Raw genomic sequence first — 21,508 nt, 5'->3', positions numbered from 1 at the left:
ATAATAAAAACCAAAACAAAACATTACCAAAAGTTGGTAAAAATTGATTGTCAAAACTTAGAGATATTGGATTTAAACTACTTTTATCTTTTGAAAGATATTGCTGTCAACATTTAGTAAAATTTTGAGAAAAAGCGAATTTGACATTTTTACAAAAAGTAAAAACTTAAGAAAAAATTAACAAAAGTTGGTAAAAATTGATTTTCCACCCAAACATCTTCTCAAAACTTTAAGATATTGGATTTAAACTACTTCAACATTGAGTAAAACTTTGAGAAAAATCTAACTGACAGTTTTGTTAAAAAAAAAAACTTAACAAAAAAACAATACTAAAACTTGGTAAAAATGTACTTTCGACTCAAATAGCTTTTCAAAAATAAAAAAATATTGTCTTCAAACTTTTTTACTTCATGGAAAATATTGTTTTCAATATTCAGTAATTTTTTTTATAAAACTTCAACGCTCCGTTTTTTTATAAAAAAGTAAAATCTACAAAAAATATAACGCAAATTTGGTAAAAATTGATGTTCGGGTCTTGATATCTCTCAAATTAATTTCATTTATCCAATTTGTGAAAATTTAAGAAAAGCTACTAAAATTGGTAAAAATTTGTTTTCGGCTAAAAATCTATTTAACAAAACTAGACTTTCAAACTAAACTATTTCTTTATATGAAAAATATAAAACTAACAACCTTTTTAACCCAACACGAAAACCCAAAAACTTTTAAGCAAAACAAATCGACAGACGGGATGGGAAGTTATCAGAGTGAGTCGCATCCCAGCCTCTTTTTTTTAGACTCCAGACTATCGTTTTAAAATGAGTTTAAATTGTCTTAGAATAACATAAACTAGAGTTAAGTTTAGCATTAGCAATAACAAAATAAGAAATTATCAAAGAACTATGAATATGGCCCAATCAAATTAAAACATGTTATTTCTTCAATTTTTTAAGAAAAAATTATGAAAGTCTTAATGGTTTTCAAATCTTCGAATAGAACAAATTACTTTAAATTTTAATCAATGTAAATTCTCGTAAAAGTTTTGTAGGTAATATTAATTTTTAAAAATCTTAGTTCTTTCTAATGTAGGAACGTAAAACTTATAGTTTTTAAAATGTAGCCCTTACTTTTAGCCAAAGAACCAATTTGTGCCTATATTTTATTTTTTTTTTCTGCATTTTTTGGATCATAGCAATCAATCACAAAAAAAAAACAAAAACAATCTTGAACTCCGTCCAGTTTATAAAATAGTGTAATCTGAACTCATTGCTTGAATCGCATTAGCGGCAACCCTGCAAGTTATTTTAAAATGTGAGTTTTCAGATGCTTGTTTGAAAAAACAATTTGTATTTACAAAAAAAACTACAATTTTATGTTTCCTGGCTTAAAGTATAAGTTACTATTCTATAGTACCGTCAAAGGATAATATTAATTCTTTACTTGTCAAAATTCAGTCCTAGGTTTTTACTATCAGTGTACCATTTTGTTAATAGCTGAAGAAAAATATTATTAATTAAATCCTTAAAGTCGTCAATATTTTAATGAGATTTTTGCAGTTTTTAAAATGTTATCAGTTATATTTATTTATATTAAAAGAAAACAAACAGCTCCATCGGATTATTTTTCTGTCAGGTTCAGTAAACTTCTCAAATAAACATTTTAGAATCACGTCTGTTTTTAGTTCATAATTTTTCGTCAGCTTGTTTGTGTTAAACTTTTGAATTATTTAAAATAAATTTCCTACATTATACTTTATGTATTAGGAACCCTTTAAAATCTCTTTTAAAGTCATCACCCATCATCATCATTTCTCCATCGAATATTTGACCCACAATATGAATCTTCATTTCTTTCATAACATTCCACAAGAAACACACAACAGCAAAATCATGTAAACAAGGTCCTTGAAAAGTCAAGTATCAAGAACTCAAAGCAAACTATAAAAAAAAACGTTGTCTTCTTTTTGTCTGTTCTTTTTTTTTAATGTACATATTTACATATGGATAGATATACAACATAACACAATCTGAGAAGAGTGGAAAGAGGTTAGCCTCTTTTATCACAGTTAAACCCTTAGGCTTCATCGTCATCATCAGGACATGAGGATAGCATACATGTGTATGGTATATCCGACTCTTATATAAAAATATGACTAAAACATCAAAGAATATCCCATATACAGAAAACCATTAACAAGGAAGGAGATATCACAAAAATAAAAAGAAACCTAAAGGATAAAAACAACCTCGAGGCTTATATGATATGTTCCTAAGTCTTTTACAGATACGTTGTAGGTTTTATACCTATAAAAAGCAACAAAAAAAATAATAAAATTTAACTCACATTGACGACAACAAAATTTAGAATATTCCTCGGATCTCGGATGGTTGAGTGGAAGTGCTGACATAAACACAAAATATATTCAAAACAAAAATTCACAACACAATAGAACTACACCACCGGCGACTTACGAGGAGAAGTCGGTGAGAACGACGCACGGCGACTTATGTAAAAGCTTCCTCTTTAAGCCGATTTAAAGATTAACAATATTTATTTATTCTATTTCAATATATTCAACTATTTAAGACACTTTCCGAGAGTATACTGCTTTGTCCTCGTGTTTTTTCTTTTTGAGGAACCACTTGTTTAAAAAAGCAAACAAAACACAAATTCTGAAACTTAATATACGTTAATATTTTTTTGTATTTTTTGAAAATCAAAAAACAAATAAATAAACGAATAAACTTTGGTAACTGGATAATTCACCTCAAAATAATAAAATGACCGGCCGCCGGACAGCTTATAACCACAATTTTAATTACTTCATTTATGACCGTATGAGTTACTCAATTCAAAGCCTTTTCAGAATTTCAGTTCTATTGTGAACTTCAAGTTGCCGCAAACAATATTCTATAGGAGAATGCGATGTTATTGGAGATGTTAATGAACAAATATAAATTTGAAACCGTCGTCGACGTTCGTCGTTGTATAGTTGCCGTCACTCACTCGACACAAACCGCCTTCACTTGGTTACGCTAACAAATGGACTGACCGCTGAGCAACAACGCGCACTAAACACCGACCGACCAGCAGAATTATGTTTATTTGATATGCGGCAAAATCTACAGTGGAATCAAATATCTTTCAACAACTCTACAACCTGCTACATACTACTGTCTGTATACAGATACAGTAGACACTGTATCGACTCACAGACTAATGCGACGGGCCTGACATAACTTGTGGACTTTGTGTAGTATGAATATCTCTATCTTTCTAGGCTTTAGAGGACGGTCTTAAGTTGCGTGCAATGTTAACAATGAAGTTGCAAAACGAATTGTGTTGATGCCAGTACGAATTTCTACACTATACATTGTGGCACCTGTTTGTTGTGACTTATGAGTACACGGTAAGAGTTTTAGAATTAAATTTAAATTTTTTAACAAGAAATGCTTAAAGCACTACATAATATTATATGAGCAAATTATGAACGACTAAGTTGAGAGTTTTTGTAGATTTTATCAAAAGGTAAATTGTGGCGTATGTGGAAAGGACTTAAAAGGTTTAAAAAAAGAAAGATTTGTAAATATTTGTTTACACAATTTATGTACTTATTTTATTTTTGTTTGACCGTGCGGAAATAATGTTTTCCATAATACGCGTGTTTTTTTGGAAAATCTATCTATAGTATAGTAGAATTTTACGCGAATAACAAAAACCGATAAAAGTTAAAGTAGATTCTTACTATGGATTGGTTTTTGACATTTATACGAGTCTCGAATGGATCTTATGTGATTTCGTTCTTAAATGTTGGTACGATTGATATTACATTTGTATCTCGATGGCTGTGTTCGTTGAGTAGTTGTGCATTTGAAATCATGTGTGTTTTTCATTGGGGAACAAAATCAATCTGTTACTGTTGATATTATTTGGTTTTGTTAGTGAAAATGGACTAACTGGGCTTATTTTGCAAGAGAAAACAATAGAAAGATTTAATAATGATTAAGTTTGACACCACTTTCTAAAATGCAAATGGTGTTTCGATGTTCCTCGTGAAGTGCAAGTGAGATAGTTTGATTCGTATTACACTATGAAGAACTGAATAGTCCAGCAGCATATGAAAATGCTACCTACATCATGTGCATTTTTTTCTTTAATTTGATTAAAACAAAACTATATTTTTTGTAGACAAACATGCAAATAAACAGTCTATAATGCATTATCTGCAAAACCAACTCCTCCACACAAGTTTTTCGTCACAAATTTCGACTCGACTCCCATCCCCGACTGGAATCAAGTCGAATCAAGTTCATTTCAACTCGATTCAGGTATATAAAGAATTGAGGCGAGCTTCAAGCTCTCTTGAACACCACATGTTAATGTTTTAGTCTGCGAACAAACCCCCTCCTTGAAGCAGTTGTTAAATGAATTTTTTTTTTATAGAATCACAATTTCCAGATGTTATCTTAACATTTCTTCTTGAAAATTGTCCATTTTATTAGTTTTAGTTAGTTTTTTTTTGCTAAGTTAATTTTAATTTTCACAGAACTTTGTTTTTTTGGGTGTTTTTGTTATTATTCTGACAGATCTTCTTTTAGTTGTACCAATTTTTAAATACAAAAATCTGGCTACTGATTTGTTTGAAATTTCTCACTGTACTATAAATGAAATACCAAAAAACGCACTTAATGCTTTGTGTTCAAAATTGTTCAGTTATAAAAAAATTTGTATGTGTTATATTCTGTATTTTAAAAATCCTATAAACTAAGAATAATGTTTAATACTGTGTGAACAAAAGACTGTATTTCTTTATACTGTATCTCCCATTTTCTTATTGCAAAATACTGTAAATTTAAAAAGTGTTATTTTTAACTATCTGTATTTCATTAATTTTTAAAAATCGCAATATATGTTTTATCAGAACTTAATAAAAAGATGATAAATATTGTACATTAAGTTAAATGCATGGTAAAAATTTCATAAACAAGAAAACAAAAGTCAAATCTTGACTTAATTCGCAGGAACATGCTAATGTTTCGAAAAGGCTGTTTAAAAATATTTTCTGCATTTTAAGAATTGTGCCTACAAAAAAGTTTGTTTCAAAAATTGGAAAACCATTTCTCAAAAAAACCTTAATTTTTAAAAATTATTGTATAATTTATTTGAAAATCGTTAGAGTGGTTTGTTTTAATTTATTTTAATTTGAGTAAACAAATATTTTTAATATGCAGTTACTTAGAGCTTATTAAAATACGTTTTATGTTTTAATTTTGTAGTAAAATTATCACCCATATTGGAGATATCGAATATTGAAAAAAAATATGTTTGATATTTTGTTTAAATCAAGTTTGTGCAGAAAAATATTGAAATCGGTTCATTAGTTCTTGAGAAAACTTAAAAACAAAATATTGGTTCAATAAGAAGTATCATTCTGAAGCTTTACAAAAATATATTTTTTTATTAAAAGAAGCCAAGCTAAGAAAACATTTTGTAGAGAAAATTTTATAAAAATCTATTGGTTTCTTCTTGAGAAAATTTGAATTTTCGTTTTTTGGACACAACATTTCTATAAGGACTACTAATATTTTTAGTCTTAGAAAAAAATAAAAAAGCCTGAAGCCAATCGGCTCAAAACCTTAATTTCCAAGCTTGAACTCAATCGTCTCAATGGTTCGGGCTGTAGGGGCTAGTACAGACAGACGGACAGATCCGGGAACCCACTTTTTTCGACTTCTTTACCATTGTAATGGTAGAAATTTTGAATTTTTTTACGATTGCAAAACCTGTCAAGTAAAAATCGGTTAAAACTTGGAAAATTACAATTTTTTAGAAGCACAAAAAATTCATGTTTATTAAAAGAATATATTTGCTACATGTTTACTGTCTAAACATTTGTTGGTAAAGTAGAGTCAGTAAAAAATTGTTGATAACTTATCTGAAAAATATTCGATTTTGAAAATTTTGTGCTTCGAAATGAGAAATGACGTTTATAATGTAAATGAATTGGGCATTTTTTTCTCTTTGATAAAGAGCAATTTGAAATACAAAATTTTGACCAAACGGAATTTTGACTCAACGGAATTTTGAACTACAGAATTTTGTCTTTTTGAATTTTAACCACATAGAATGTTTTTGTACAGAATTTTGTAGTAAAAAATGTTGACGTGTATAAATAAAGTACTATGACAAATACGAAATCTCGGCCCCAACCCGTTTTTAACACAAAAAAATAAATACATTTGGTGGTGCTACAGTTTAGGCACAACCAGAGCCTAATGACTTAAATCTATTGACCATTCTTGTGTGCGAGTAAAGTCAGGGATGAACGGAACCTACAGTTTTTATGTCGAATTTCTACGGCTTATTTGAGAAACAATTTTCATGACTCTTGGAAGATTTGTCAATTCTTGGCAAGAAATAATATCCGAGAAAAAACTTTAAGGTATTTTAAAGAAATAGAAAAGTATTTTTACTGAGGACACCAATTCTTCAAGGTTTCGTGACAGGCTTTGAGTTAATAAAATAACGGATTGTTTTACGAAGTACGGAACTAGTTTTTGTTAAATAAAACCCACAAATTTCAATGAAAATATGTTGCGTTTATTAAGTCGCGAATTTAATGCCATTTAATAAAAATAAATTTCTCGCATATGGTCTTCACGTTTGTGCTTTATCAACGCCATTCTTATTGTTGTTTATAATTTTGTACCACTTTTTTGTAACACTACCGGACTTGAAAAAGATGTTAAAAGTTGTCAAATCAAACGAACGAGGGGGTGTTTCTCATCGCTAAAGATGATTTGACGATAAAACCGATCTATAAGTTTGATGGAAAGACCGCTAATTACCACAATTTGAGATTTGTTGTGGTGTGATTTTTTTGCATATGCGAAACATACTTTAACAAAATGACAGTTATTCCAATCGCATGCCTCTAAAAAATCAACGTCCAATAGTTTTAGTTGTACAAATTATAAATGGATTTTGGGGTGATCTGTGATAAATATTTGGAGCTTTATGTATTTAAGTATGTTTACTATTTTTTTTCACTCCGTCTCTAGTATGATTTTATAATATTAATTAAAATTGTAACAAACAAAAATGTATATAGTCATCAATATTGCAATTTTTTAATCTTCCCTATTTTCATAATTTTTCACTTTCACAGTACCTATAAATTCGGAAATCTTCAGGAATTTACAATATCTAACAATTTCTTTTTTTTTTAATTTATACAAGACTTAAAAAACAATAAAACAAATGTCTTTTCTTGAAAGTAATTTTCTTGAAGTTCTTTTAGATAAACTGATTCAACCTTATTTGTGTCATTTGAAACAATTTTGACTGGAAAGAAAACGATTTGGGAAGATTTTAATTGAGTCTTTCCAGATTTGGTTTTATGGTGAGGAATAGTTTCGTGAAACATCTTGAACTTCTGATCTTTAATACTTTAACATTTCACTTTTATGTGTTGAAGCAACAGTCTTAACGTTTTAGAAGTTTGAAGCAGATAATTTTTCATCTTTTTAAAGATTGGAATACATTTGAAAAAAAAAATGATTTTTATCACAATAATTCACATTTTAGTGATATATTTTTCTAGAGACGTTCATGATATTATTAAGAGGTCTTATTTCATAATTTTATTAAAAGCATTACTTAAAAGTTCGTAAACATTATTCGAAAATAAAGAACTAATCGAATTTGAGGTATCACAGAGGTTTTAAACTCCACATTTGTTGAAAAAATTAATTTTTAAATCAGATTAACCTAAAAACGGATTGGCGAACATGAACTTTATTGTGTATTTCAAAAAAAAAAACTCCATAATTTAAGAGTAATTAAGGTAAAACTACACAAACTACAAATAATTGTTGCTCCACTCCAAATTTAAAGAAACTTTAAGAAAAGTTTAGCTATGTAAGAATTATTTTCATAGTGAATATCCAACTTTCTAAGATTATTGTAGTTTCCAAATTTTGTGTTTAAATTAAAGACTAAAATGTACAAGAATGGAACACGTACAACAATTAGATTTGTAAAATATTTGTTTGTATTCATACTTTTACATTTTTCGTTCCACACCTGTTCTTACGCTTTTCATGTGAAAAATAAAAAGTTATGCGAAGTACCATTTATTAGGTTAGGTTAGGTTATAGTGGCTGTCCAAGATGGAAACGGACACACTTAGGCCAGTTTAATGGCCCATTGTGATACCACATGAATCTTGAGGCTTCCTCCTAAGCTCAATGGAACCAGTTAGAGTCCCTTACGAAACGTGAGAGGCTGATTATCCCGATATGATTTAGATCGTTTAGATCGTTAAAGAAGAATTCTCCTAGGTAATTCTTGCGTTTTCGAGCTAGAGCAGGGCATGTGCAGAGAAGATGAAGAACCGTTTCTTCCTCTTCCTCGTCCATACAGCTTCTGCAAAAGTCATTTGAGAATACGCCTAGTCTCATGGCGTGCTTTCCTATTAGACAGTGTCCGGTTATGACACCTATTATCGAGCTTATATGCGATCTGCTTAGAGAGAGCAAGCACCTTGAACGTTTTAAATCCAGTGTTGGCCAGATGTTTTTTCTGCCTTGACACGTGGTGATGTTGGTCCACCTGGTGCCTGCCCTCCTCGCAGCGTCTTGCATTAGTAGCAGTTTACAAGTAGCGATTGGTATGCCAGTACTTGCCAAACGTGGTAGGATGGGCTGTACTGTACCGTTCCTGGCGAGTTCATCTGCCTTACAGTTACATGGAATGTCTCTATGGCCCGGCACCCAGCAAGGTGAATATTAAACTGTTGCGCCATCTCCATTAGAGATGATCGACAGTTATGGACTGTTATAGAGTTTGTAGAGACAGAGTCCAGAGATTTAATAGCGGCCTGGCTGTCGGAGAAAATACGGATATCAGATGTTGATATCACGTTTTCTTTGAGCCAAGACAAGACTTCCTTAATCGCCAAAAGTTCCGCCTGGAACACGCTACAATGATTGGGAAGACGGAATGAGAGACTTAATTTCAGTCGTTCAGAGTACACACCAACACCAACCCCTTCTTTGGTTTTTGAGCCATCTGTGTACCATTTATTCGTCACTATTTTATCATTATATTATTTAAGCTATGTATATAAGGTTTAACTTTTACATATCAATGGTTTTTGAATGCATGAGTAAAGCCTGATGTAGATCAATAGTGAAAAATAATACATTAAGGTCAAATTTTCAAATTACAACTTTAAACTGTAAAATTAAATCTTAATGTATTATTTTTAAATAGTGATATACATTAGGTTTGCCAGCACATTACTTGATACAATCGAGGATTTTCGATCGTCGATCAACTCGAAAAAAATTAATTTTGACATCACGTAATTTGAGATAAGTTCCATTGTGAGTTTTACTTAAAAAAGTCATTCTGAACTATAAAATGAAACGTCAAATGAGGTTTCTTTGAAATTATTTCATTCAACTTTCAATTTTAAGTTTTTTTTCGAAATGTTTTTCTTTGATATGGAGAGTGAAAGTGAAGGCGAAGAAGTGTCCTGTGCTAAATTCAAAAGAAGATATTTGATATATAAAAGCAACCCATTCGAATTGAGTGAAAATGAGTAAATATTCAAAAAGAAAAGAAAGATCATGTCTAATATTTGTAAAACTATTTTTTTTAACTTTATGCAGCAGTTAAGAGTCATGTTTTCACAAGATACTCAGCTCGTTAGATCTTCCAGAAAACAGAAGAAGAACATTAGTTCCACAAGTTCTACAGCTTTTTGCAACATTAAATCTCCTAGCCAGTGGGTGTTATCAAACTAATGTTGGAACCAATTTGTTGCTAAGTATGGCATAGAAAACAGTTTCCAAGTTCTTTCTTCGAAAGTTGAGTCTCCTGGAAAATAAGTTTTGTCTGCAATGGATTAAATTTAATAGCTCTAAATTTGAAAACAGCAAGAAGTATTATTGTAGGAAATTTAAACTTACGGAAATAGTGGGCTGCGTTGATGGTGCTCATATTTTTCCCCCCTTGGGCAGTTTAAAGAATTCCCCTCGCTTAGTCTGTCTGTTTTTTATTTATTGACATATTATTTTGTTATTCCATTTTTCTAACACAAAAATCACTCCCGACGATAACTAATTTCTTTCGAGTGAAAACTTTTGTTGCAAACGTCAATTTAAAGTTTGTGTGCCGCCCAATCTGGTGAGGACTCTCGATTTAACCAAAATGTGTGCTGCCAATGCTCGATTGTATCGACTAAACGCGGTTGTATCAAGTTACGTGCCGGCGCACTAGGCTTTACTCATGCATTCAAATGCCATAGATATGTTAAAGTCAAAAGCATTTACATCTAGCCCATATATTCTGGGAACGTTTTTAGCTTGTGTATTTCTTTTAAACTGAGTTTTTGAGCAAAGGTTTTGAGCGTTATGGCTTTTTTTTGTATTAACGTTATGAACTTCGATGTTAAGACCAAACGTCGCCGTTTTTAAATTTATTAATCTATACATCGAAAATAATTGTTAAAATGGTCAAAGTGTAGGTAAAATAATAATTAGTTTTGATTAAAATTATATTTTTAGTTTGAGTGTTTATATTTAGGGCGATAGAACACAACGCCAGAAAATTCGGTTTATTTACAGTAAAAGAACTTGGGTTAAACACTAAGTTTTTTCTTAAAAAACTAAACTTAACCTATCTTAACATTTTTTACATTATTGAAAATATTGGATTTATTTAACAAATTCCAAAGTTCCTTTTTTTTTAGTGCAGAGGTACTTTCAAAAGGGTAATATAGGATTTATTCGACATTCCGAATAAACCAGGACCGAGAAAAATGTGTAATTTGTAGCACGCAATTATTATTAGAGGAATAGAAATAAAGAAGGCCTCGTTGCGCTTTGTTGCCACCACCATCTGCATCATTACCACCAACTGCCACTGCCACTAGACCATTTGGTTAACATTCGCGTTGTCGTCAGTCATTCAGTTAGTCGGTCGGTCTGTTGGATGGTTGGTTGGTCGTCCGTGAGGTGTTAAATTGATGTCTGATGTGATTTTATTTGTAAGCAACGAAGAACACGTACGAGTGCAGCTAATTATATACAATTGTACGTAGGTACCCAGCTTTAGCACAATTCAAACAATGTACCCACGTAACGTATGTGGTTGATGATGATGGTTATATTTTTTGTTTAAATTATAATAAATCCAAAAAGTAGAACGAAATTAAATGTTTATATCATGATAGCATCAGATACAGACAGTATGCGAAGACACTAATAGACACAGATTCTATTAAATGAAAACACTGTCATCCTAACCGTACTTGTAGTTGGGCTAATTTCTCCCCTCTAGCCCGAGGGGGACAACCAACTACTAATGCTACACGAATATCAAATCTGTTAAAATGAAAAAAGCTTTTGGAATGCTGCTGATGCTTGCAATGTTTGACCTTAATTTTAACAAATTCGAATTGTTCTGCCAACGCACATCGCACACCGCATCGCATCGCATAGATAGACATAGTAGACACCATATCGCATGGATGATGTATGCTATCATTGAACTATCTTGATGCGATAGGTTAAGTAGGATGAGTAGGCGGGCACCGATGGCCCACATCGAGTAGGTAGGTAGGTAGTATGCGTCGCATCATCAGCTCTTATCCTCGAGTTGACTCCGGAATCAGCAATCCTCGCCTTCATTATCATATGCATTCATGTGTCTGATGCAGAAAAAAGGCATCATTTAATTTAGTGCACATGCATTGTGCCTACACCGAGGTTTAGTCGAGTTGACACCCTCTTAGAAAATGACACCAACAACAATGGTTAGGGGTTATGTAGACACAGAGCGCCAAATAGGTCACAAGGATTAGATTAAAGGACGGAAACTATCTGTCTTTTGGTTTTTTTTTTTTGCCTACGACCTTTTTAGTCTATTTTGTGGATAAAAATAGTTAAACTTTCATTTACGCTTCAGTTGAATATAATTTTCCAAGAGTCAGGTTCAAACTTTGATGAGGATGATGGCAGTGGCAACGGCAACGGCGGCGACGACGCGGATGGCGGCACCACGGCCTCCGGCACCAAACCAACAACGTCAACGTCAGCCAACGATCGATACAAGGCAAATGGGAACACAAAACCTTCATGGATGGAAAAGATATACTGTGTGCGGTGGTAGTGGTGGTTATAGGTCACGTCATTGATTTTATTTATGTGATGATGACTAATCCCAGTTCTAAAAGGGACTTGGGATTTCGCGTAATATGCGATGATGGTCTTAGAAATAAAATTTGATGAAGAGATAGAGATGTGAATGTTTAATATTTAATTTTTTTCCTTAGGTGAATGAATGAGTCATTTTGTATAGAGGTTGAATTTTTCGTTGTTTTCTGAGTTTTTGAAATAAAGTTGAAGGTATGGAACAAATTTAATCCGAGAACCGCAATTTGGGAAGAGATTGAGTCATCTAATAAGAACGAAGGCACACAAGAACCTTGGGACGAAAAGTTAGTGTGAGTTCTATCAACAAAAAAAAATGTAGACAATATGGAAGCTGTGGAATAAAAGTTTACAGAAGTTGTAAGTTTTTGAAAAGGGTTTTGGTGTAACATATTTTAACAAAGAGCAGTTATAATTAACTTTAAGCCAAAGAACCAGATGCACTCATTTTATAAATAAGCTAGTTATTTTTTGGGTTATCTATTTTACACATTCCTTGAAAAGAAAAACTTTTTGAAACCCTGCAAGGATTGTTGTGTTTGTTTGTAAAAGGCGATGCAGTGGTATGATTTATAGTCCGGATTAGCCTTACTTTTTATCCGCATTTATATACTGGATGCAATATGTGTTTACATCGTGCACGAACAAAAATGGAAGAAAAGAAATAAATTTAATAAAAAAAAAGTAAGTATACGCCAGAGTGTACTTTTTTACTTGACGTTCTTGCGAGAGCTTTATAGGAGAGTTAGTATAAACAAATAAAATCACTTAAAATTCAACAATTTAGTGCACGTTTGGAGTTTTTGAAAGTGACAGGGGCAGATCAAATTCTGTTTACAAAATTGTTTAATGAACTTTATTTAAAAAAATCTAGTTTTGGTTAGTTAAGGTTGATGGGCTGGTGATTTATGTCGTCTCCCCCACACTTACGTAGTCGTGCTATAAATTCTGTTAATTGAACCTGTACAATTTGACATTCTGCTGCATCCAACAAGTAGCATTAATTTTTTTAAAAACCACTGTTATAGGCTTTTTACACTAAGTCCAAAACCCGGTTTTCGAGAAATTATCGGTTTTCGCCCAAAACCTACATCGAAAACTCAAGTTTTCCCATACATTTTTGGTAAAAAACAAGTTTTCGTAAAACACAAGTTTTATTTAAAACTTCTCAAAAACTAGTAGCAATTCAAAGTTGAATTAACAAACAAATCTTTCGAAACATTCAGCGCTCAAATTTATGCAAACAGCTGATGGCTGCTGTCAAAAGAAATATTTCACTTTAAAATAAATTTTATCGTGGTAAAAAATAAGAATTATTTATTTTTGTTTTTTATTAACAGAATATGGAAGAGAAGACAAAATGAAAATAGGAAACTTTGGGGAAGCTGCGTGGCAACAGAAAAATTGCGAGAAAATTTGCCAACATTTAGAAATATTTGCCTCCAGAGTTTCAAACTCTCTTTGTTAGGCGAGGAACCGGAATTCACTATGGCTACTGGCGTGACGACCTTAAGGACGAGGAAGACTTACTCATAGTTCGTAATGACGCTTTCGCTTACTACCTGGAGAAAGACTTTCCGATAACTCCGTTCAATCACAATGGTTTGAGAGATATAAGAAAGATGATAAGTTCATTTGTGTAGGAGAATAAGTATCAAAGAAAATCTCGCTAGAAAATCGGGCTAGGAAAATTTGCGCCAAAACATTCCGCAATGTGGCAGTCGTTGTTCAAGTGAATAAAATGATGGACAGCGATGCCAACATCAAGAAGATCCTCCGTGCTTTGAATAAGTCTGACGAGTCCCAAAAGGAAGAAGCCAAAGAAATAGTCATGGAGAAATTGCAGCCTATCATAACCGCTTCAGAAATCGCTCTGGATAAGTGTAATTTTGGTACAAATCTGGAACTAGGAATTGACCTTTTCTGCTCCGCCCATAAGGACCGTTCAAAATCTTTTCAACCCCGCCTATAAGTTGCTCGGACGGCCACAATATATGGCGATTCTGAAGGCACATTTGGCCAACAAAAGCAACAGTCATAAGCTCAGTATTTTGGATTGAATTTGCTGATTTTGAGTGTAACAATTTTGTTTGTTGTTGATTCTATGATATATTTTCTAGACAATTAGGAGTAGCTTAGTGAATTGTTCGGACCGGTTGAAATGAACAAAGAGGATAGCTACAGCCAAGCGAGCTTGTAGTTCTTGTTGGTTCATGTCGTGAGTCCATTCCACCCGTCCCCAAAACTTCAGTTGAAACTCTTCTTCAAAACGAGCTAGTGTTACGGCCTTGTCTGCGCTGATATGCTGCTCTATCACAGCACAGGAAAGGATTATCAATTTAAGGGTGTCCACAGATCCTTAGGAGATTGCTTCCACTTCAAGAATTTTCAAAAAATTGAATCTTGAGATTCCTATTAATTGAATTGTTATAACAAGCTAACCTTCGTAAACATATTTCTTTGTCGATTTCGATTTTCAATTGCATCAATTTAGCTTTTCTTTCGAAGTTCTAGGATTTGCGAAAGAAAACGACGTTTTTTTATGAGATAATGAAAAAAAAAAGTTTAACAAAATCTTCATAGTTTGTTAAACTTTCTTTTATGTATTAAAATCAATTTGAATTGGTTAGAATTCATTTTACTTTCACAAATAATTTGAGAAGACCAAGGTTTAACTCACAAGTTTTTTTTCATCAATACAAAATTTGACAGCCGGTGTTAAACAAATTTAAATGTCAAATGAAAACATGTAAATGTTCGGTGTGAATGATTTTCTGGTTTTCGAAAACTTTTTGCCGAAAACCCGGTTTTGGGTTTGGTGTCAAAAGGCTATTAGATAGGTTTAAAATAAAGTACAGTCTACGTTCTACTTTACAAGTGCAAAGATGGAGCTTAAAGGACAACCCCGGGCCGGTCATCCACTAAGTGTGATGACAAAAAAAGCCGTTCGAGCTGTGGCAGAAAATCATGTCACTAGATATGAATATTTCAAAAAGAACTATGCCACGGCTAATTAAAAATGATCTTGGAATGGGTGCCTACCGCAGAGTATCTGAACAAAGATTGAGTAATGCCCTGAAAAAAATTGGACTCGAAAGAGCAAAAGAATCGCTCAAACGTTACGTTGATGGGAGCCATCGAAAAATCATGTGTCATCAAAATCAGCTGAGAACATTTGTACCATTGAAGAAAAATTCAATCGCCAAAACGACAAAGTGTATGCTCGGAATTATCAGGGGTCGACATACTTATTCGGTAATTTGTTGGTGGGGAATGAGCTACGAAGGAGCAAGGATTAAAAACAGAAGCAAAATACTACCAAGAAGACGTTTTAGAGAAAGTGGTGAAACCACTCAACAATACTCTGGTCAATCAAAAGATTGGGTGTTCCAGTAGGACTCAGCTCCAGCCACAAAATCAAATCAACCCAGCTGTGGCTGGAAAAGAATGTTCCTGAGTTCATCAAGGCATCAGATTGGCCTCAGGCAGGCCCGATCTCAATCCTTTGGATTAATCTTTTTGGACAGAACTACAGCTGATGGCTTGCAGTGGCGAATTTTTATTGAAGAAAAGGTGCGTGTTGCCATAGACGATTGGCCGATGCTACTAAATGATTCATCCATTGTGATACACCTAAGTATTGAACTTTCTTAAAAGATTTATTAAGCCTATGTCTTGTTCTAGCCATTAAGGGCTATAGGTAAAGAATAATAGACTGCTTCTCGAAATATCTTCAAGTTCTTCAAGATTATTGAAGAAGTGTCTGCCTAAGAATTTGTTTCTAGTGATGGCATAGTGTTGGACAGTGGCTTGAGTGGAAGTGAACTGTGTCTTCCTGTTCTTTCTTATCACTAAATTCTCTCCATCTGGTACGCAGTAGAGTCTATAATGTTGTGCTGTCAGCTTAAGAACGTAATTTTTTTTTGACGACAGTTATTTACAAGCTTCAATTTGATTGCTGTGGCATTTTTTGACAACAGTAATTTACAAGCTTAGATTTGATTGTTGTAGCAGTAATCGATTCTATTTCTGCTTGGATATCGATGAAAATGGCAAGTTTAGCTCGTGATAGCACCATCATTGAGACCTGTTTTAAAGAGCTTTTCAATACCAATACCACAGCTTGAGGAGACACTGCTTGAATGGGAAAGTCTGAAGGAGTTGGAAAAAATGAGTGTCTCAGATAAGAAACCTGTTCTTAGTTTCGAGCCTTATGTATATTGACGACTCAGTCATGTGTGAAACATTTTGTACCCATCTATTCCTGTCAGTGTCAGGAAAGGTGGTGTTAATGGCTGAATCACAAACACGCTTCAACTTCGGCTTCTATTGCGTTACGGTGGGGCTGCTTCGAGGTTGCTTTCAGTGACATTTATATTATTTCATCCCTCCAAAGAGGAACTCCTATGGCTCAACTCGTAAACGTCATCCTGAGCCGAAGCTGAAGGTTGCTTGTGTTTCAGCCATAAAGGTTCTGTGGGACTAAGGACAGAGTGTGATGTTGTCTGGGGCCTGATTATGAGGTTCGCGGCGGATCGTTTTCAATTCAACCTTTCAAATTCGACTCGTGTCGTATTTCTTTATTAACGAATTCGCGGCGAAGCGAAAATAGTTCTTCCTATATTCCAGTGATTTGACACTTTTGGTTTGACTTTTTATTAATATATTCCAGTCATTTGACAGCTTTCCACAAATTTTTATATTTTAGTGTATAAATTATAAACAAATTAAAATAAAGCTAACTCACATTTGTATATAATTACAAAACGAATTCTACGAATCTCATAATCCGGCCCCTGTGCTTACATTCTTCCCTATGTATTTATGTAGAATCTGGGCGTGTCTGATGTGGCTAGTTTTTCAGCAACTGTTCTGCCTTAGCCGTAATGCTCTGATTGCCATAGTTTTCTTAACATATAGATCCAGAGTTGTAAGAAGGAGCTTTGCTTCCATTTCTGCCATTTTCTGCACTCTTGTAACTGTTTTTAGGTTATTCGGTTCCTCTTACACATTCCACGATACCGTGATCCTAATAGTCGGCACAGGTCTAACGATTGCGCATTATGATTGAATCGTCTTACAAACGAACAACGCTTCACAAATTATTGAATTTTATTATCAAAATGTGTGCTCTGTGTAGAAAGTTCATCGCAAGCTTCTTCCGATAAATTGTGTTCAGCGACGAAGCTCATTTTTGGATCAATGGGTACGTAAATAAGCAGAATTGTCGATTTGGGATTGAATATCAGCCGGAAGCATTGCAAGAACTACCAATGCATCCAAAAAAAGTCACAGTTTGGTGCCGTTTATGGGCTGGCGGTATCATTGGACCGAACTTCTTCAAAGATGATGAATCGTAACGTAACTGTGAATGTTGCTACTGTGAGCAAGAGCTTGACTTGCATGACATGTGGTTTCAACAAGACTGTGGTACACAGCACGCGAACAATGGACTTAATAAAAGTCAAGTGGGTGGTCATTTTATTTCACGTTCGGGACCGGTCAATTGGCCGCCTAGATCGTGCTATTTAACGCCCATAGACCATTTTTGTGGGGCTATGTTAAAACTTATGTCTATACAGGCAAGCCCGCTTCAATTGACGCATTGGAAGACAACATTGAAGCATTCGTGAGATACCGGCCGAAATGTTGAAAAGAGCATGCCAAAATTGGACTAAGGCGGTGGACCATTTGAGGCGTCGTCAAGGTCAATATTTATATGGACCGTACTATCGATTCAAATAAAGATTTCATGCATTTTTCTGATTTAATGTGTTTTTTTTAAGCTTTACTTTTTTAAAATTCACTTTCACAAAATTACCCTTTATCAATGTAATATTAGGCATTCATATGGAAACCTTGAATTTTACTACGAAACCGCAACCCTCCCTATAAAATATAATGAGATGAAAAATAATGAACATACGAACTGTCAATGTCATGGTCGTTATCTGTCTGTCTGTCAATATCACAATCAATACGTTTAACAATTTTAAATGATTACAAACTGCGCACAATAAAAAAAAAACATAATGTTATGCAGTTTTCTACTTCCTATATTTTTGTAAAATAATAATAATTATTAAAAAATGTGACAGGCATCGAAAATGTAACTCAAGCCAAACCTACACTTTGTTCATTATGACACTTTGACTGATAATCCACTATACACTTTCTATTCAATTATTTGACCTTTCATTTATGAATATGTATTTATTTATTTTTTTCTGTAACTATGTACAAATGTTTCGCTGTAATGCAATTTAATATTATAAATTCATGTTCAATGTTATTTCTATTTACCGCATCATTTATATGAGCAAAAACATTTTAATAGGTCAGTAAAAACATCAACGCTAACGAAAGCAAAATATAAAAACTTTTATGATATACTCGGTCAAACCGAACAATAATGATGCCATCAACGACTGACGGACCAACCTACCAACGACGACGAAGCAACGGACGGTCGGACAGACGGACGGTTGTCATTTGTCGTTGCAACGGCAAAGGAGGCATATTCAATGCGCCTGAAGCCATAAATGTCACCCGCTCAAAATGCAGATGATTATGTTGTCGTCAACATGTAGTGTCATCGTTGTCACCGCCGACTGAATACTCGGACCCGGTCTTGGTCTCACCCCCTGTCTCAAGCCCAACTGACATGATGTGCACAATAATAATAATAATAATGATGAGGAGGATAAATAAATTGCATAAACACAAACAACTCACAAGTTCCGGCCATCAGCGACATTGAGGGTGATCACAGTAACATAACATTTATTTTTTTCTTGCTTTTTGTTTGCTGCTTCCAAAGTACATCGTCGGTAATTGCGACCCTGGAGCTGAATAGGACGAGATTCGAGGCTTAAGAAAAAAAAAAGAATCATAACTACAAACAATCTAAGGAGGCGCGATACGATATGACACTGCTCCATAGCTCCTTTACTTTACTAAATGCCACCGTTCGCCACTACCCTCCTGTTATAAGTTTCACTTAGCTTCTCCTTCTTGCCCGGCCATAACCTCTTCTCTGATTGTTTTGGGAAGGGGTGTGGAGGGTATTACAATCCAACTTTAACACATAAATCTACATCTCTCTGTAAAATAGAGTTACGGAGCTTAGCTCTAGAAGCACCGCATGGCACGAGAACCGTCCTCGTCCTCGTCGTCGTCGAGTCGGTCGTCGGTCGTTGGGTGTTTGGATGAAAGCAGCCGAGTGTCAACCGCAATTTAGTGTAACGTAATCCTCTTAACCCGACTCGAGGCTCTGCAGAACTCTGCATAGATATATGTATAATTGTATACCTCTAACATTGAACCGGCTTGAAAGAAATAAGTTCAAATGCATTCGTTAAGCAGATGCTGCTGCCGTAGTACCGTTTAAAAGCAGAAATAAGGAATAATATGTGAGAAAAACGAAAACAACAGAAAGTATAGAAAATAGAGGAAACCCCATATGCAAATGGGGTTTGCTCTTAACCCATCATTGGTGCACCCACAGAGCTCCAGAGCTCCGTAGGCTCCAGCCTATGCACTCTGCATATAGGAGTTGGTAGTTGGTGTATGAGTATGGTAGTGCGGTTTGCGACGTGTGTTCTCTTAAAACAATTGAGGCTTCAGTGAATCCATAAACAGTGTATTTGGCTTAAACACACGGAGCTATACTTGTGCATTTATAGTTGCATATGATTATAGGATAGATGCGTTAAATAAAGACGCTGATTTTGATGTTGATGTTGTTTATGATGATGACTATGAGGACGACGACGTCAGGCTTTCCTTTTATTCATCGTGGTTTGTATTCGGTTGAGTGAGTTTGTTTTCTATATTACACTTGTGGTAAAAACTTTGGCATTCAAGAACTATTTTAAAAACATAAACTTGAACTGTTTGATCACTATAGGAGCAATGAGTTAGTCAAAACCAAAAAAACTGTCAAACTCAGGAAAAATAAAAAGTAAATGAAAACGAATTTGATAATGAAACTTGACAGTTGAAGTTAGATTTAAACTCAAAGAAAGTTTCTTTGAATAACATTTTTAGTGCGCAAACTTAAGGGAATAGAAACATTTTTATTTGACACTAAATTTTTTAAAAATTTTGTTCACTTGCTTTTAATTCATGTGCTTTTCATCTCAAGTTCTGTCAAATAAATTTCTTCTTATGTAAACTTTACAGGAGTTTGGCGAAAAGAACCGGAAATTCAAAGTAAGGAAACAGATCTAATTTTAATACGTTATTCTTTTGTGTTATCTGATTGTTGAAAAGAGTACTTTTTGGAATGAGCGAGATAACATTATGACATATCAAATATCGTCGTCTAAAAAAATCCACATAAGACACGATATTTATTTACGTAACAGCAGTGATAAACGTCACTTGTGATTGTCAAAAAATGCAAATTCAAAAAAAAGAAACAGATCTAATTTCAATACGTAATTCTTTTGTGTCAGCTGTCAAATTTTTGTTTGATTCAATGGCAAACATTTCTACCCAAATGGTGTTAAATATAAATAAAAACATGAGACGTTGAAATCAAAAAACTAAATATAAATTTTTGACATTTCACTGCCACTTTTAGTAAAAGCACCGAAAATTCAAAGTAAGTAAACAGACCTAATTGCAACACTTAGTTTTTTTTTGTTTTACTCCCAATGTCCATAAATTAGTTTGTTATATGAACTTGACAGGAAAATTCAAGAAAGGAAACAGATCTAATTTTAATACGTTATTCTTTTGTGTCAGCTGTCAAATTTGTGTTTGATTCAATGGCAAAACATTTCTAAACTTCCATTAAGATTATCAACCAATGAAAATTCAAAGTAAAGAAACGCATCTAATATCAATACGTTATTCTTTTGTGTCAGCTGTCAAATTTTTGTTTGATTCAATGGCAAAACATTTCCACCCGAATGGTGTCAAATAAAAAAAAAACTTTGAAGTCTCAATATTTTTGTATCTTACTTCCTTTGATTGTTGAAAAGACTACTTTTTGGCATTTATATGAGCAAGATACCATTATGAAATGTCAAAATTCGACGCCTGTAAAAACGCCAATATTAAATCTGTCGATTACGATTTTTATTTCATCAATGGGCTTTACGTAACATCAGTAATAAACGTCCATTTTAATTGTCAAACAATTAGTTTAATTTCTAGTGAAAGAATTCTATCGTACATTTTTTGAAGTTTGAAGACACTCCATTTTCCAAAAAGTTTGTTTGTTTAGAATATCAAATTTAAGAAAATCTTTCTTCGCAGGTTTATCAAAAGAAAACAAT

General features: G+C 33.5%; 1 protein-coding gene across 4 annotated transcripts in view; it reads right to left on the bottom strand.

The window, feature by feature from the left end:
* The window catches only part of LOC129943056 (protein unzipped), a 173,703-nt gene that overhangs the window by 108,075 nt on the left and 44,120 nt on the right, over nucleotides 1–21,508 (bottom strand). For 2 of the 4 annotated variants that reach the window (XM_056052264.1, XM_056052263.1), the window contains exon 1: nucleotides 2,344–2,760. The exons of 1 other annotated variant lie outside the window; for it this stretch is intronic. Coding sequence is in view for 1 of the 3 variants with exons in the window: in XM_056052263.1 (XP_055908238.1) it covers nucleotides 2,344–2,407 (64 nt within the window). In the remaining 2 variants the exon portion in view is untranslated. One more of the 4 variants, XM_056052266.1, reaches the window with a different exon arrangement.

Source organism: Eupeodes corollae, chromosome 1, assembly GCF_945859685.1.
Source record: "Eupeodes corollae chromosome 1, idEupCoro1.1, whole genome shotgun sequence".
In the NCBI taxonomy this organism is placed as follows: domain Eukaryota; kingdom Metazoa; phylum Arthropoda; class Insecta; order Diptera; family Syrphidae; genus Eupeodes; species Eupeodes corollae.
The sequence above is the reverse complement of the archived record's forward strand: the minus strand, read 5'-3'. Positions and strand labels throughout refer to the sequence as shown.